Source organism: Ranitomeya imitator, chromosome 2 (assembly GCF_032444005.1).
Source record: "Ranitomeya imitator isolate aRanImi1 chromosome 2, aRanImi1.pri, whole genome shotgun sequence".
Classification (NCBI taxonomy): domain Eukaryota; kingdom Metazoa; phylum Chordata; class Amphibia; order Anura; family Dendrobatidae; genus Ranitomeya; species Ranitomeya imitator.
In genome coordinates this window covers 387,432,302-387,451,466 of record NC_091283.1, presented here as the reverse complement: position 1 = coordinate 387,451,466, position 19,165 = coordinate 387,432,302, and the positions used below count along the sequence as shown (strand labels likewise).

At 43.5% G+C, this 19,165-nt stretch overlaps 1 protein-coding gene across 5 annotated transcripts in view; it reads left to right on the top strand.

The window, feature by feature from the left end:
• The window catches only part of LOC138664115 (oocyte zinc finger protein XlCOF22-like), a 36,322-nt gene extending 30,071 nt beyond the window's left edge, over nucleotides 1–6,251 (top strand). For 3 of the 5 annotated variants that reach the window (XM_069750545.1, XM_069750543.1, XM_069750546.1), the window contains one exon: nucleotides 2,417–6,251. In XM_069750545.1, the coding sequence (XP_069606646.1) occupies nucleotides 2,417–3,693 (1,277 nt within the window). In that variant the 3' untranslated portion in view covers nucleotides 3,694–6,251. The remainder of the gene's footprint in view (nucleotides 1–2,416) is intronic. The other 2 variants (XM_069750547.1, XM_069750544.1) reach the window with 1 other exon arrangement.
• The last annotated feature ends 12,914 nt before the right edge of the window (nucleotides 6,252–19,165 follow it).

The following is a 19,165-nucleotide window of genomic DNA, read 5'->3' as shown; positions in this document are numbered from 1 at the left end:
TACGGATGTATGAGAGGTGCAGAAAATACGGATTGCACATGGTACAATGATTCTCTATGGCCCAGCTCCTATCTGGCGCATTTTACTGATCCGTATTATACGGTCTTCTATGGCCGTAGAAAATCGCAGCATGCTGCGTTTGTCAGCGTATTGGGCAAACAAAAATCGCCAATGAAAGTCTATGGGGGCGAGTAAAAAAACGGATAACACACGGACCAACAGTGTGACTTGCGAGAAATATGCAGCAGAGTTCTATAGAAAAGCCGGCAATTCAGCGAGTTGTATAGTAAAATCACACTGACAGAATATAATGGAATAGATAAAATAAATGTTTACACATAGTATAGGGATATGTATGTATGTGTGTGTGTGTATGTATATATATCTATCTATCTATTATATATATATATATATATATCTCAGTGAGATACATATATATATCAATATTTCATACAGCGCTAGATAGCAGAAAAGCCGGTTATTCAATATTCAATTGCCGGCTTTTCCTATCTGCTTCTCAAACCCGACAGGATATGAGACATGGTTTACATACAGTAAACCATCTCATATCCCTTCTTTTATTACATATTCCTCTTTAGTAATGTAAGAAGTGTCTTGGTGTAAAATTTGGGGGCTCTAGCTATTAAATTAAAGGGTTAAATCGCGGACAAAATTGGCGTGGGTTTCTGTGCGATTTTCTCTGCCAGAGTGGGAAAGCCAGTGACTGAGGGCAGATATTAATAGCCTGGAGAGGGACCATGGTTATTGGCCCCCCCCCCTAGCTAAAAACATCTGCCCCCAGCCACCCCAGAAAAGGCAAATCTGGAAGATGCGCCTATTCTGGCACTTAGCCTTTCTCTTCCCACTCCTGTGTAGTGGTGGGATATGGGGTAATGAAGGGTTAATGTCACCTTGCTATTGTAGGGTGACAGTAAGCCAGATTAATAATGGAGAGGGGTCAATTATGACACCTATCCATTATTAATCCAATAGTACGAAATGGTTAATAAAACACACACACAATATTACAAAGTATTTTAATGAAATAAAGACACAGGGTGTTTTAATATTTTATTATACTCTTAATCCACCTGAAGACCCTTGTCACCTGGAACAAAGTAAAAAAAAACACAATATTCCATACCTTCCAGTGTTCAGTCTTGTCCCATGCTGTAAATGCATCTGAAGGGGTTAAATCATTTTACACCCAGGAACTCTGCTAATGCAGCTGTGCTCATGGCTGTGAAAACAAGGGAAATGAATCGAATGCAGGGGAATGACCTGTAGTTACCTCGAGTCGCGGTGATGTGCCCTCTGCTGGATGTCTTCATATGAACTCGAGCGTGGGAAAATATTCTGAAAAGTTCCCAGGCTCGAGTTCATATGAGGACTGTATGTAAACCATGTCTCATATCCTGTCGAGATTGAGGAGGAGATAGGAAAAGCCGGCAATTGAATTACTGGCTTTTCTGCCATCTAGCGCTGTATGAAATATATATATACACACGCACACACTATATATGTTTTAAAGAATATTTGAGACCATGGATCCATTGTATGTCCGTTTTGCAAACCTGCGAGAAAATCTTGTAGTACGGATTACATACGGAGAATGGCATGTGCAAAATACGCTGATACACTCTGCCTACGGATGACATATGGATCACTTTTGGGAACATTTCTGCGTATTACAGCTGTAAAAAAACGGACTGTATTTTCATACGCTGAGTGTGACACCGTCCTTACTGTTAGTGACTGGACAGAGTCTGCACTGCCCATAGATTGTTTTCAATGTCTCCTCCATTTCCAGCACCTGCAGAATGAATGAGGCAGCGCCTGGTGACAGAAGCAGACGTCATAGGAGCAGGTCCCAGAGGAGATGTAACCACATCATTTGCAGATGCAATAATATGACAAAATGGCAAAACTGAGCAGTAGAAATCCCCACATAAACCAATGTGGTTTAGGCACATTACAAGGCTCAGAAGCGAGGGGGAGATTTGACTTTGGGAGACCAGATTTTGCTGGATTTGTTTATGGAAGCCATGTCTCTTTTAAAGAGACTGAGCCACTAATAATGTGAAAAACTGTTTTTCCATTGACAGATTATGGACTTGAGTGGGGACTTGTTTTTTATAAGATGAGTATACAGTAACTTTTTATTGGCATTATTTTCCCTACATAACAATGGTGGCTTTTTATTCCATATGTGGGAGGCAGAATGAAAAAACAGTTGGACACCACGTTCTACTGGTTCATGCTATAAAGTTTTCTATTCTACTGTGAACTATCAGTTTCTTGGTTAATGATAAACTACCAGTGAAAATTTCAAGTTATGTAAAATATTTTAAGTAGAAATGTTCAGAAATATAAAATGTGAGGATATTTTATTGAAAAATAAGTTGTTTTTCCTCAGCAGATGACTGTACCAGGAGATCAGAGGGACAGCTGACATCTTCAATTTTTAAATCCGATGATCTCGAGATCCTACAGGATACAATTGAAGCAAATGCCATTACTCCAGATATACCATCATCCATTCACAGCAAATATCTGTCATCTGATCCTTTCAAACAGATCCTGTCGTCTGATTCATTACCGACTACTAAGGAAAATCAAAGTCACAAAATAAGCATTAAAAAACTAACTGCTCCTAAAGCAAAGAAGCCATTTTTATGTTCAGAATATGGAAATAGCTTTCCCCTTCAAAAGTCTTTTCTTAAGCATCAAAAAATTCACACAGCAGAAAATAGATTTTCTTGTTTCAAATATGGGAAATGTTTTAACCAGAAGTCAGATCTTGTTATACACCAGAGAACTCACACAGGGGAGGAGCCTTTTTCATGTTCAGAATGTGGGAAATATTTTAACCAGAAAGCGCATCTTGATCACCACCAGAGAACCCACACAGGGGAGAAGCCTTTTTCATGTTCCGAATGTGGAAAATGTTTTATCCGGAAAGTGAATCTTGATCAGCACCAGAGAACCCACACAGGGGAGAAGCCTTTTTCATGTTCAGAATGTGGGAAATGTTTTAAACAGAGAGTGCATCTTGATCAGCACCAGAGAACCCACACAGGGGAGAAGCCTTTTTCATGTTCAGAATGTGGGAAATGTTTTTACCAGAAATCCGCTTTGGGTAATCACCAGAGAATTCACACAGGGAAGAAGCCTTTTTCATGTTCACAATGTGGGAAATGTTTTACCCAGAAACCGTATCTTGATCACCACCAGAGAACCCACACAGGGGAGAAGCCTTTTTCTTGTTCAGAATGTGAGAAATGTTTTAAGTGGAAAGCAGATTTGGTTAGGCACCAGCGAATTCACACAGGAGAGAAGCCTTTTTCATGTTCAGAATGTGGGAAATGTTTTATCCGGAAAGTGAATCTTGATCAGCACCAGAGAACCCACACAGGGGAGAAGCCTTTTTCATGTTCAGAATGTGGGAAATGTTTTAAACAGAGGGTGCATTTTGATCAGCACCAGAGAACCCACACAGGGGAGAAGCCTTTTTCATGTTCAGAATGTGGGAAATGTTTTAAACAGAGAGTGCATCTTGATCAGCACCAGAGAACCCACACAGGGGAGAAGCCTTTTTCTTGTTCAGAATGTGGGAAATGTTTTACCCGGAAATCCGATTTGGGTAATCACCAGAGAACCCACATAGGGGATAAGCCTTTTTCATGTTCTTAATATGGGAAATGTTGAAAATGCAAATTGTATTTTCTTAAAGGGGTTGTCGTCATATTCGGCCTCGTTAAAATAAAAAAAAATCATATTCACCTTTCGTGCCTGTGCTGTTCTGGCAGTATCGGCACTTGCATTGTTGGGGCTCATATGAGGTTGTTACATTACACAAGCCCTGTGCCCAATGAGCCGCAGCTTCACTGTTCCCACCCTCAGACGTATGTAACATTAACAGGAAGCCAGGGCTTGCACTGGCATAGATTTATAGAAGTGTTTTTATTTTAACAGGACCAAACATGAGGAATGAGAAGTCATTAACATACCTAAAGTGAATTACTGGAAAATCATATTTTGTTGACCATCAAAAACAACTTAGGCTACGTTCACATTTGCATTGTTGGGCGTTGCGTCGGTGACACAACGCATGCGAAAACGCATTGTTTTGTGACGCATGCGTCCATTTTTGGCTTGATTTTGGACGCAAAAAAAATGCAACTTGCTGCATCCTCTGCGCCCTGACGCTTGCGCCAAAAATGATGCATGTGTCACAAAACGCAAGACAACGCATGTCCATGTGCCCCCATGTTAAATATAGGGGCGCATGACGCATGCGTCGCCGAACCTGCGCCCGACGCAACGCAAATGTGAACGTAGCCTTATATGGGAAGAAACGATGCAGTGGGGAAATTAAGTATTTGACATACTGCTGATTTTGCAAGTTTTTCCACTTAAGTAGGTATACTTCAACTGCGAGAGACAGAATCTAAAAGTAAAAACCAGAAAATCACATTTTATGATTTTTAAATAACTAAAATGCATTTTGTTGCATGAAAAGTATTTGATCACCTACCAGCCAGCAAGAATTCTGGCTCTCACAGACCTGTTAGTTTTTCTTTAAGAAGCCGCCTACTCTGCACTCATTACCTGCATTATTTGCACCTGTTTGAACTCGTTACCTGTATAAAAGACACACACGTGCACACGGCACACACACACTCCAAACTCTCCACTATGGCCAAGACCAAAGAGTTGTCTAATATCACCAGGGATTAAATTGTAAACCTGCACAATGTTGGCATGAGCTACAGGACAATAGGCAAGCAACTTGATGAGAAGGGAACAACTGGTTGCTCAATTATTAGAAAATGGAAGAGACAAGATGACTGTCAATCTTTCTCGGTCTGGGGCTCCATGCAAGATCTCACCTTGTGGGGTAAGGATGATTCTGATAAAGGTCAGGAATCGGTCAAGATTGGGAGGACCTCGTCAATGATCTAAAGCGAGCTGGGACCACAGTCTTAAACATACTACGCCGTCATGGATTAAACTCCTGCAGGGGATGCAAGGTCCCCTGCTCACACCAGCACATGTCCAGGCCTGTTTGAAGTTTGTCAGTGAACAACTGGATGATCCATATGAGGCATGAGAGATGTGGTCAGATGAGACCAAAATAGTACTTTTTAGTATCAATTTCTCTCACCGTGTTTGGACTAAGAAGGAGAGTGAATACAACCCCAAGAACACTGTCCCACCTGTGAAGCATGGTGGGGGAAACATAATACGTTAGGGTTGCTTTTCTGCAAAGGGGACAGGAAGACTGCACCATATTGAAGGAAAGTATGGATGGAGTCATATATTGTGAGATTTTAGCCAACAACCTCCTACCCTCAATAAGAGCATTGATTCCAGCATGAAAATGATCCAAAACATTCAGGGCAACTAAGGAGTGGCTCCGTAAGGAGCATTTCAAGGTCCTGGAGTGGTCTAGCCAGTCTCCAGACCTGAACCTGATAGAAAATCTTAGGAGAAAGCTGAAACTCCGTTGCCCAGCTACAGCCCCGAAACTTGAAAGACCTGGAGAAGGTCTATATCAGTGTTTCTCAACTCCAGTCCTCAAGACCCCACAACATGTCATGTTTTCAGGATTTCATAGTATTGCACAAATGATAATTTCATCACCTGCTCAAGCATTAATTCCATTGCCTATGCTATACTAAGGAAATCTTGAAAACATGACCTGTTGTGTGGTCTTGAGGACTGGAGAAACACTGGTCTATATGGAGGAGTAGGCCAAAATCCTTGCTGCAATGTGTGCAATCTTGGTGAAGAACTACAGGAAATGTCTGACCTCTGTAATTGCAAACAATGGTTTCTGTACCAAATATTAGGTTCTGTTTTTATATTGTATCAAATTATTTCATGTAATAAAATGCAAATTAATTATGTAAAAATCATACAATGTGATTTTCTGGATATTTTTATTATTCTGTTTCTTACAGTTGAAGTATTTCTATGATAATTGCCATTCTTTGTAGATGGGAAAACATACAAAATCAACAGTGCATCGAATTTTGGCCACTGTATGTTTTTGACAAATTGTACAAAAACATAACATAATTAAATGAGAAGGGGAAATTACCTTAGAACTTACCGTATTTCTTGGACTGAGACACACTTTTTTTAATTAGATCATCTTTATTAAGAAAATTACACAGTAAAGTTTTTACAAAGAAACATCAGTAGAACAAAGATATTTTCAATGTTACAGGATATCGTTATATGTTATTGTTATACATAACTTTATTGTATTTTATCTGCCAAGGATTTGATTTTTTTTTCATTCAAACAAATACAAAAATAATACTCCAGAGAAATCACCAAATACCATTTTTATTAAAGATATTGTGATTTCTCCAGTAGGAGCCCAATCTCCTGCACTCCCCTAACATATCTAAGAAATGTGCATCTCCTGTTCCACATCTTGGACAATCTGCATTTGGACGTACCCCAATTCTAAAAAGAAAGCCTTGTTCTATATACTCCTATGTACAAGGTATATCTGGGAGAGCCTCTGAGATTCCCATGGGGACAGTCTAGGTGTGAACTCCAATACCTCTTTTCACTGTTCTTTCATAATCAGCCTCACCTCTGAAACCAGCCAACTTGTCAAACTCCAACAGTCACTGATTTTGCCATAATGGGGTAACAGAGTATTCCCTAATCCCCTACAGTCTCTTCCCCTGTCCCACACCTTGTATGTCATTACTAAGGTTGGTCTCTATCTGTACTAAGTGCCCCCCTCCACCACCTATATGGACGACACACATTTATTGTCCTGAAGGACATGACTACCATTCTTGCCCAGACTTTCTCTTTTTCCCCACCCATGAAAATGTTGCATCTGCGAAGCTATAAAATAGATCCATGGATCTGGAATCTCCAAGCCTCCTTCAGTTTTGTCCCTTTGAAGTGGCGCCAGTTTTATCCTTGCATTTCTCTTGCACCATATCAGTTCTCTGAACAAAGACTGCACCTTTTGGCATATGGAAGGAGGGATCCAATATGGGGAATTGTGAAGCAAATACAATAATTGTGGCATCAAAGTCACTTTAATGAGATTCCCCCGACCTATTACAGATGGAGGAAATTACACCACACAGTTATTTTTGGATGTAAATCTGTCTAGTAAGGGGTTAATGTTTAACACTATATAGTCTGTAATATTAGACCTGACCACCACACATAGATATTTAATCTGTTCCACCACTTGTGTCCGAGCTGGTGCAATTGTTTCCATGTGTGGGAGAGAGTCAGTGGGAATATAGAGGACTTATCCCAATTGATGCTTAGGCCTGATCTCGCACCAAACTCCATTATATATCTGTCATTATTGGCCCACAGATGACTATATCGCCCACAAACAGTAGCGTCGTTGGCACACTGACTCACCTTCTCTGTGAAGTTATTACACGCAAAACCAATGAAGTCCTTGCAATCTCTGTTTACATGTCAGTGGCTTATTGTTAATGGAACTAGGAGAGGTGAGAGCGGCGCCCCTGTCGTGTACCCCTGCGCAACTCACATGGCCCTGATAATCGACCATTTACTCTCAATCTAGTGGATGGTGGCCCATAGAGAACATTGACCCAATTTATAAACTTATGACCAAATCCCATTTTGCCCAGTACTTTCCATGCATAATTCCACTGGACGCTGTTGGAAGCTTTCATAGCATCGGGGACATTGTTGCTCTATTTCCAGCCTAATTATTACTCATCTGTACAGTAAGATATCACTGGCTTGATGTTGGTGCCATAGATCTGTTCAGCATAAATCCTGTTTGTCTTCATGGATCCCTTTCGCTATCCTTCTATTTCCCTATTCGCGAGTACTTTGGATAATATTTCATTATCTGCAGTGAGTCGGGATATTGGACAATAAGTCTGGGGATTCAGGGTTTTCTCCCGGACAATAGTTGCTTCATTTATAGATGTGGACAATCTTCCTACTGATGCGGCTCCTCAAAAAGCCCAATAATTCTGGTAACCAGATCCCCCCCCATATTCTTTATAGGATTTTCTTGGGAAACCATAGGACTCCGGGGCTTCTTCATTTTGGAGTTTACTCACTGCCTCCTCCAACTCCTCTACTGTCCATGGCCCGTCCAAGAGCAAACTAAGATCTACGGACAGTTCAGGGAATAAACAGCAAACTAGGATCTATAGACAGTTCAGGGAGCGAAGAGCAAACTAGGATCTACGGACAGTTGAGCGAGCGAAGAGAAAACTAGGATCTATGGACAGTTCAGGGACCATTATAATGTGTAAGTACAGGGATCTATCGTGAGATTCCCAGAAACCAAGCATCCCAAAGATAAACATCGAGATAAAGCAGCTATTCCATGGCAGTTAGTCAGGGCAGGGGTCAGGTAACCCACACTCTGATCTACCTTTTATCCATGTGCTTTGTTCCTATCCTCTTATCTTCCCTTGCCATCCACATGCACTGCCCCATCCCCCCTCCATCACGACTCATAAATCAGCTCCTATCTCCTTCACTCTCCCATGTACAGCTTCCATCCACTTCTCACCTTCCTGAAAATTCTCAGCCCATCTTGCCCAAACACAATGAACAAAAAAACTTTGTACAATTCCAAAAACTACTTGTTCTTTATCTTCGTACTCCTTCTGATCTTGGGGGATATCTACCCCAACCCTGGTCCACCATCCCCCAACCTCAACCCCTATCCTACCTCGTATCACAACCACACTAATCTTATTATTACTTGCACTCATTCATATCCTTCTTTTGATTGTGCCCTTTGGAATCCACGGTCTGTAGGTCTGTATGTAACAAACTTTCGTTTCTATGCAATTATTTTCTGAACAACTCTCTGAATCTATTGGCCCTCACTGAAACCCGGATTCAGGATTCTGACACTGTCTCCCCTGCTGCCATTTCCCATGGTGGCCTACAATTCTCCCATTCCCTAAGACCCACAAACATACATGGTGGTGGAGTCGGTATACTCCTGTCCCCACAATGCACTTTCCAGGTCATCCCCCAATTCAATCACTCTTATTCCCTTCCTTTGAGGTCCACACAATCAGGCTCTTTCGTCCCCTCTCCCTCAGAGTAGCTGTCATATATTGGTCCCAGGCTCGCCCACCCAGTTCCTTGACCACTTCTCAGCCTGGCTGCCGCACTTCATGTCCTCAGATCTCCCAACCCTTATCTTGGGAGACTTCAACATCCCCATAAACAGCTCCACTTCCACATCTGCATCCCAGCTTCTATCACTAACCACTTCTCTCAGCCTCTAACAGCTCTCAACCTCTGAAACACACAAAGATGGTAACACCCTTGACCTGGTCTTTGTCTGGCTCTGTTCGATCTCCTATCTATATAACTCACCACTTCCCCTCTGAGCACAACATTCTCTCCTTCACACAGCAGTGGCCCATGAGTAGCGGCCCATCGTTTAAAAGGTTTTCCGATTTTAAGCTACAAGTCTAAAGTCACTATATGTGAATCTTCACATCATGTGCGTTGTGAGGATTCTCTGGTGCTGGCAGTGGAAGCGGGCAGTTATGTGATCAAGTATGTGATATGTATATTCCCTGCCACATTACAACTAGACTGTTTCTGGCCTTGTTCAATACAGGTGTAATAAGTGAAGCTAAGCAAGGCTAGTTGTCATGTATGCAAATCACTTACCTGCAGTCACACGCTCTCCGAATCACCACAACACTGTGAGCAATGTGAGGATTCACGAGTCTGCAGTCACAGAGTGACTTGTAACTTAAAACTGGACAACCCCTTTAACATGTTTACCTCCGGCTGCTTCATAGCCTATATTCCTACTACTGTATTGCCTGTCTGACAGCTGCTCAGTGAAAAACCTGAAAGTACTCGGATTAGCTCAGATGAGCGTTTCTGATCAGACAAATCACATATTATTTTTAAACTGGATACACAATTTCAGATATGTAATAAAGCAAAGTATATATTATGTTGCTCATCATTACCTAGGATTTTTTTTTTACAATGCTCTGTACTGGTCACACCTTGACCTGCCTACAGAACCTTTAGATATCACATATGGAACCATATAATTTTCAGTTTTTATATAGCCATGAAGCACATTATGGTTTGCTACATGTGTACATGTCCAGAACCAGTAGAAGAATGAAGTGACAGAATCGTCAGTAGATAAATGCAGCGCCAGAACCACGGAACCCCCATCAGTAGATGAATGCAGCGATAGAACCACCATCAGTAGATGAATGCAGGGACAGACCCACCGACAAGTAGATAAATTCAGCGATATAACCGCCGTCAGTAGATGATCACAGGGTGATAACCACCATCAGTAGATGAATGCAGCGATAGAACCACCAACAAGTAGATAAATGCAGGGACAGAACCCCCATCAGTAGATAAATTTAGCGATAGAACCACTGTCAGTAGATGATCGCAGGGTGAGAACCACCGTCAGTAGATGAATGCAGGGTGAGAACCACCATAAGTAAAATAATAAACCATTAGAACCACAGTTAGCAAATCAATACAACATTAGAACCACCATCAGTAGGTGAATGCAGCGCCAGAACCACCATCAGTATATGAATGCAGGGACAGAACCACTGACAAGTAGATAAATGCAGGGACAGAACCCCCATCAGTAGATAAATTCAGCGATAGAACCACCATCAATAGATGAACGCAGGGTCAGAACCACTGTCAGTAGATGAATGCAGGGTCAGAACCACAGTCAATAGATGAACGCAGGGTCAGAATCGCCATCAGTAGATGAATGCAGCACCATGCTTATTACAGCGATCAATTTCGGTGTTAGATCAGCCCCATGATACACTTCTATGACATGAACATGTACCTCCCAGTATGTCCTTAACTATGGTAAGGAGATACTGGGAGTTGTTGCTACCTTCATCATCAGACTGTGGACCAAACAGTGACCTCGCTACTTATGAGATGTAGTCAGTATTACAAACATTTACATCCTGGTACCTTAGAGATGACATCATACTTGATTTGAGTCATTCTGTCCCTTTTCTCTTCATGTAGTACAGGTGCCATGATGAGATTTCATGCCCATAGCTATTGTCTGCAAATTTCCCTCTTTTCCAACTTCAGCAGCATTTGCTGACACGGTGCCCTTAAAAATAAAAGGTATCATTATACTGCCAACAAAATATAAATATCTACCATCCGGGCCTCTGACTAAATAATTGCCAATGTGCTTCCTGCACAAAAAAATCCCACCTGTCTCTCTCCATAATATCCCTCCCACACCACCCTTCTCCATAATATTCCCCCTACACCACACCTCCACATAGTATACCCCATACACTGCCCCTCCCCATAATATACCTCCTACACCACACCTATCAATAATATACTCCCACACTGCCTCTCTCCATAATACACCCCCTACACCACCGCTCGCCATAATATCCCGCCTACACCGTCTCTCTCCATAATGTTCGTCTCCATAATCTCCCCCACATACTGTCCCTAGTCGCTATAATGTCCTCCCGCCACACTGCCCATCTGAACACTTAGGATATGTTCCCACGGTCAGTATTAGTAGAGAACCCAAGATAGGAGGGCACCATAAACAAATTAGGAAGTGGATCCAACCCGCTGCATGTCACTGAAGATCAATGAGAAAAGGAGAGAATAGGCTGTCATGCATTCAGGCAGGGATCACCATGAAAGAAATATATAAAATTTTATTAGACTATATGTAAACCACACAAATATATTAAAAACATGCCCTGTGCGGACAGGGGCTGCGGAACACCGGCCAACACCCGAAAAGTTTAGCCCTAATGGGCTTAGTACCAAACAATGCTATTTAAATAGCAAAAACCATGATTACACAGTATTAGGCTGTCGTCACACTAGCAGTATTTGGTCAACATTTTACATCAGTATTTGTAAGCCAAAACCAGGAGTGGGTGATAATACAGAAGTGGTGCATATGTTTCTGCTATACTTTTCCTCTAATTGTTCCACTCCTGGTTTTGGCTTACAAATACTGATGTAAAATACTGACTAAATACTGCTAGTGTGACGGCAGCCTTAGGCCGGGGTCACACTTGTGAGAAACTCGCACGAGTCTCGCACCTCAATATCCAGCACTGCCGCCGGCACTTGAGATCGGAGCGTTCAGCTGCATAGAAATACATACAGCCGCACACTATGGTCCCAAGTGCCAGCGGTATTGTCGTGTATTGAGGTGCAAGACTCGTGCGAGTTTCTCACAAGTGTGACCCCGGCCTTATATACATTATCTTTACATGATTTCTAAGTAGAAAAGAAAGTCCGACCAATAAGAAGGTAATGATTGATACCCAATATAAATATGTTACCTAACATTGAGAGCAAACCAAAATGATGCTAGCAATAGCCTGCATAGTCAGGTACCAAACATCCAAAACTTATTGGGTACAAGACTTCATTAGTCCACAATATTCCCAAACCTATAAGGGTATGTTCCCACGGTCAGTAAACGCTGCAGATTGGATGCTGCGTATAGCCGCAGCATCCAATCCGCAGCGTCCAGATGTTACAGCATAGTGGATGGGATTTTATTGGTCGGACATTATTCATTGCTGCTTTCTTTTCTACTTAGAAATCATGTAAAGATAAAGTATATAATACTGTATAATCATGTTTTTTGCTATTTAAATGACATTGCAATGAAGCTATACTGTTTAATTGCCACTAAACAATAACAGCCTAAATATTTGGTACTAAGCCCATTGGGGCTAAACTTTGAGTGTTGGCCGGGGTTCCGCAGCCCCTGTCCTCATAGTGCATGTTTTTGTATTTTTGTGTGTTTTTTACTTATTTATATATATAATTGTCTAAGGGTTTTTCCGTCTGTCTGTCTGTCCTGGAAATCCCGCGTCTCTGATTGGTCGAGGCCGCCAGGCCTCGACCAATCAGCGACGGGTGCAGCGACGATGATGTCATAAAGGATGTAGAAATCCCACGTTTCTGATTCAGCGACGGGCACAGTATCGACGTAGATGTCATAATGGTTGTCATGGCGACGATGATGCCATAAAGGTTGCCTCGACCAATCAGCGATGGGCACAGTCTGCCGCGAATTCTGTAATCATCATTGTCCATATACTACGGGGACATGCATATTCTAGAATACCCGATGCGTTAGAATCGGGCCACAATCTAGTAGTCTAATAAAATTTTATATATTTTTTATGATGATCCCTGCCTGAATGCATGATGGTATATTATCTCCTTTTCTGACGGTCAGTATTGGCAGCGCTTTGGATGCAGCACATGTCCACTCCGTCCAAAGTGCTGCCGGATTTTTAATGCAGGTGACTCCGCATGTGTTCATTGTACCGTGCAGAATCACCGCGTTCAATACATTGTTCAGGTGACATTGCGGAGATGGAGCGTCTCCACAATATGAATAGACATGCTGCGGTCCGTAAAGACGCGGATCTTGTGTCTTCGCGGGGGAGCCGCAGGAGTCCCTGCACGCATAGTGGAAGGAAATAGGATTTCATGAAATCCCATCCACAGGGCCGGTTTTAGACAAAGTGGGGCCCTAGGCAAAAATTTTAAGTGGGGCCCCAAATGCTAACAGTGTAAAATCACACAAACATTTAAGTTACAGTACATGAGCAGGATGCGGATACAGTTGGTGGTGGGGCCTTGAGCCAGAGCTCACACTGTGGCCCCCATATTCAGGTGCCTTATATCGGCCAAAAGGTCTGCCATTATTAGCTGTATGCAGGGGCGTTGCTAGGGTCAGAAAAGATTGGGGGCCCAAGCCCGAAGACAAAGAGTTACCCCCAACCCCCTCTTAATTTTTTTTAACACCACAGATAATACAGTGATAACTCTGAGTACAGATAATTTAGTATATATCACATGCAGTCCTATGTAACACCACAGATAGTCTTACTCTGAAACGCTATGTCTATGTTCACATGCAGCATTTTTTTCAGTAGCCAAAACCTTTTCTATTAGGCCGGCGTCACACTTGCGAGTTTTACGGACGTAAGAGCGCAGAAACTACGTCCGTAAAACATACGGCACAATTATTTTCTATGCCCCTGCTCCTATCTGCCGTATTAAACTGATCAGTATTATACGGCTTTCTACGGCCATAGAAAATCGCAGCATGCTGCGTTTGTCACCGTATTGCGCAAATAAAACGTCAATGAAAGTCTATGGAAGCCCCAAAAATACGGATCACACACAGACCAGCAGTGTGACTTGCGACAAATACGCAGCGGTGTTAGAGAGAAAAGCCGGCAATTCAGTGCGGTGTACAGTAAAATCACACTGACAGCTTCCAGTAGAATAGGTAGAATAAATGTGTACACATAGAATAGGTATATATATATATGTCGGTGAGACACATATATATATACGGTATATATATTAATATTTCTTCCAGCGCTAGACATCTTTAAAGCCGGTAATTCAATTACCGGCTTTTGCTCTCTCCTTCCTAAACCAGACATGATATGAGACCTGGTTTACATAAAGTAAACCATGTCTTCTCCCCCTTTTTTTGCATATTCCACAATACTGTCAGTAGTGTGTATGTGCAAAATTTGGCCATTCTATCTACTAAATTAAAGGGTTAAATGGCGGAAAAAATTGGCGTGGGCTCCCGCGCAATTTTCTCCGCCAGAGTAGTAAAGCCAGTGACTGAGGGCAGATATTAATAGCCTGGAGAGGGTCCACGGTTATTGGCCCCCCCCTGGCTAAAAACATCTGCCCCCGGCCACCCCAGAAAAGGCACATCTGGAAAACCAGGAGGGTGATAAATACAGAAGTAGTGACGTGTTTCTCAGGGTATGTGCACACGCTGCGGATTTTGCTGTGGATCTGCAGCAGTTTTCCACGCGTTGTACAGCACCATGTAAACATATGGAAAACAAAATCCGCCATACACATGCTGCGGAAAATACCACGCAGAAACGCTGCACTGTATTTTCTGCAGCATGTCAATTCTTTGTGCAGATTCCGCAACGTTTTACACCTGCTCCATAATAGGAATCCGCAGGTGTAAAAACGCTGTTGAAAACCGCACAAAAAAACGCGGTAATTCCACCGTAAATCTGCAGGTAAAACGCAGGGCGTTTTACCTGCAGATTATTAGGAAACTGTGAAAAAATAAAATCCGTGGCAGATTCCGCAACGTGTGCACATAGCCTCATTGTTCCACTGCTGTTTCTGCATTACAAATACTGATGTGAAATACTGAACATGTGAAAGAGACCTAATAGTTTAATTAATCAAAACCACTTAAATTCTAGTGAAAAATGCTGTTGCAATATCTGCAGCTTTTTTATTCTTTCATTGCTGTCGACGGGTGAAAACACTGAAAGAAGTGACACGCTACAGATTTAAAAAGCGCTACAGTTCTAAAATCCAGTCAGGAAACAAACAAGCGCCTGTAGGAGATTTCGGAAATCTCCTATGTTTTGCTGGCACTTTATAAAGCAGCTTTTCGCCATGTTCATATGCAGAATTTTTGCAGCTTTTTCTTCTGCAAATAAGAAGTTTACAGCATTTTACAGCACAAGCAAAAACTGAGATTTTCAGAAATCTCCTGCACACCCTTTTATTTTCCCCTGACTGAATTTCACAACTGCAGCGTTTTTTTAAATCTGCAGCATGTCGCTTTCAGCAATTTGTTTCACCCGTAGAAAGCAATAAAAAGTTTAAAAAATGCTGCAAACGTTGCAATGTTGTTTTTTGCTGCGTTTTTTGTGAATAACACTAACTTTATTGAACATGTACTGTAGACAAAATGCATACTGTAAAAAACAAACCGCAAAAGCTCTAAGGGTGTGTTCCCGCAATCAGTAAACGCTGTGGGTCGGCTGCTGTGTACTTGTGCAGCGTCCAACCCGCAGCGGCCAGATGTTACAGTATAGTGGAGGGGATTTCAAGAAATTCCATCTCTACTATGCGTGCACTGACACCCGCACCTCACCTGCGGATACGGACATGTGGCGTGTCTCTGCAGACTGCAGCATGCCAATTTATATGGCGTAGACGCGAGTCTCCACCAGAGAAATCTCACCCCTGCAATATATAGGACGCGGTGATTCTGTACGGTTCAATGAACACACGCGGAATCACCTGTGTTCAATACATGGCAGCACTTTGGACGCAGCATGATGTCCACTGTGTACAGAGGTTGCCATTTTCGGATACTCTGCACATACCCTAAAGGTACCTTCACACATAACGATATTGTTAACGATATCGTTGCTATTTGTGACGTAGCAACGATATCGTTAATGAAATCGTTATGCGTGACAGCGACCAACGATCAGGCCCCTGCTGGGAGATCGTTGGTCGCTGAATAAAGTCCAGAACTTTATTTCGTCGCTGGACTCCTGCTGACATCGCTGGATCGGCGTGTGTGACACCGATCCAGCGATGTCTTCACTGGTAACCAGGGTAAACATCGGGTAACTAAGCGCAGGGCCACGCTTAGTAACCCGATGTTTACCCTGGATACCATCCTAAAAGTAAAAAAAAACAAACACTAGATACTTACCTACAGCCGTCTGTCCTCCAGCGCTGTGCTCTGCTCTCCTCCTGTACTGACTGTGAGCCGGAAAGCAGAGCGGTGACGTCACCGCTCTGCTTTCTGGCTCACAGCCAGTACAGGAGGAGAGCAGAGAAGCAGAGCGCAGCGCTGGAGGACAGACAGCGGTAGGTAAGTATCTAGTGTTTGTTTTTTTTTACTTTTAGCATGGTAACCAGGGTAAACATCGGGTTACTAAGCGCGGCCCTGCGCTTAGTTACCCGATGTTTACCCTGGTTACCGGGGACCTCGGGATAGTTGGTCGCTGGAGAGCTGTCTGTGTGACAGCTCTCCAGCGACCAAACAGCGACGCTGCAGCGATCCGGATCGTTGTCGGTATCGCTGCAGCGTCGCTTAATGTGAAGGGGCCTTAAATAAAGGGTGGTTTGAAAGCAGTGTTATTTACTGTCAAGAGAGCAGGTTTTGGCTGCAAAAAAATGCACCAAAAACGCTGATTCCTATGCACACCTGTACTATATATGTGTATGGTTTATCCTTATAATTTCACATGGGAATTTATTTCTATATAATAAATACCCTGATTCAGCAGACAATATTCCTGCCTTGTGTCATCCAGGCAGTAGTGACACAGGAGGTCTCCCTTTCAGATTACAAGCAATGATTTAGTGACTGGTCAGAGCCTATGCTATTCCCTGCTGTATGTGACTGTGAAACCTGATCCTACAGCAATCCGCACAGAGCTCCAGGACCACATGAGTAAAGGTACCTTCACACATAACGATATTGTTAACGATATCGTTGCTATTTGTGACGTAGCAACGATATCGTTAATGAAATCGTTATGTGTGACAGCGACCAACAATCAGGCCCCTGCTGGGAGATCGTTGGTCGCTGAATAAAGTCCAGAACTTTATTTCGTCGCTGGACTCCCTGGAGACATCGCTGGATCGGCGTGTGTGACACTGATCCAGCGATGTCTTCACTGGTAACCAGGGTAAACATCGGGTAACTAAGCGCAGGGCCACGCTTAGTAACCCGATGTTTACCCTGGTTACCATGCTAAAAGTAAAAAAACAAACACTACATACTTACCTACCGCTGTCTGTCCTCCAGCGCTGTGCTCTGCACTCCTCCTGTACTGTCTGTGAGCCGGAAAGCAGAGCGGTGACGTCACCGCTCTGCTTTCCGGCTCACAGCCAGTACAGGAGGAGAGCAGAGAAGCAGAGCGCAGCGCTGGAGGACAGACAGCGGTAGGTAAGTATGTAGTGTTTGTTTTTTTTTACTTTTAGCATGGTAACCAGGGTAAACATCGGGTTACTAAGCGCGGCCCTGCGCTTAGTTACCCGATGTTTACCCTGGTTACTGGCATCGTTGGTCGCTGGAGAGCGGTCTGTGTGACAGCTCTCCAGCGACCAAACAGCGACGCTGCAGCGATCCGGATCGTTGTCGGTATCGCTGCAGCGTCGCTAAATGTGAAGGGGCCTTTAATCACTGCACTGAGGGGGTCTCAAGGGGGGTTTTGGAGACACGCTCTGGGACTACAAAACAATGCACAGAATTATTCACTGCTGAAAACCCTCTAGGCACTTCATACAGGGTTGCAGATGCAGGGGGCCCCCTTGTAGGTGGGGACCCAAGGCATCTGCCTGTGCGAAACACCGGCCCTGCCCATCCACTATGCTGTAACATCTGGATCCTGTCGGTGTACGCAGCATTTACTAACCGTGGGAACATACCCACACACTCTCATTCACACACTGATACACACACAGTCTTAGGGCTCATACTCACATGCGAGAAACTCGGACGTGTCTCGCGCGTCAATACCCGGCACTGCCGACACTCTGATCAGAGCATTTTGCTGCATCTATTTCTATGCAGATGAACGCTCCGATCCGAGTGCCGGGGGCAGTGCCGGGTATTGATGTGCGAGACACGTCCGAGTTTCTCGTATGTGAGCATGAGCCTTTACACACTCACACACACACACACACACACACACACACACACACACACACGGCCATATTTGCCACTAGGCACTTGAGGGCACATGCCTAGGGCGGGGACAATGTGGGGGGGCGGCACCTGAGCAAGGTTCTTTTTTTTTTTTTTTAAAGTCCTGGGTCACCCCCTACCTGCCTGCCTTAATGACCTTACTGAGCGGTACCACATGACCGCTCACTCAGGAAGAAGGTGCTGCGCCGGGACAGAGCCAGTGGGATGTCGGCACGGCCGCGCGGTGTGGGACAGGTGAGTATGAGGGATGGGGGGAAGAAAGAGGATGGGGAGCAGAGCCATGGGAGAAGGAGCTGGGGGGTGGAGAGATGAGCCATGCATACGGAGGGATTATGAGCCATGCATACAAGAGGTGGGGGGGAATTATGAGACATGCATACAGGAGGGGGATTATGAGCCATGCATATGGGATGGGAGGGAGATGAGCCACGCATACAAGATGGTAGGGGGGCATTATACAGTATTGAGCATCATGTGCGGTCATTATACAGTATTGAGCATTATGTGTGGCCATTATACAGTATTAACCCCTTCACCCCCGGAGCTTTTTCCGCTTTTTCATTTTCATTTTTTGCTCCCCTCCTTCCCAGAGCCATAACT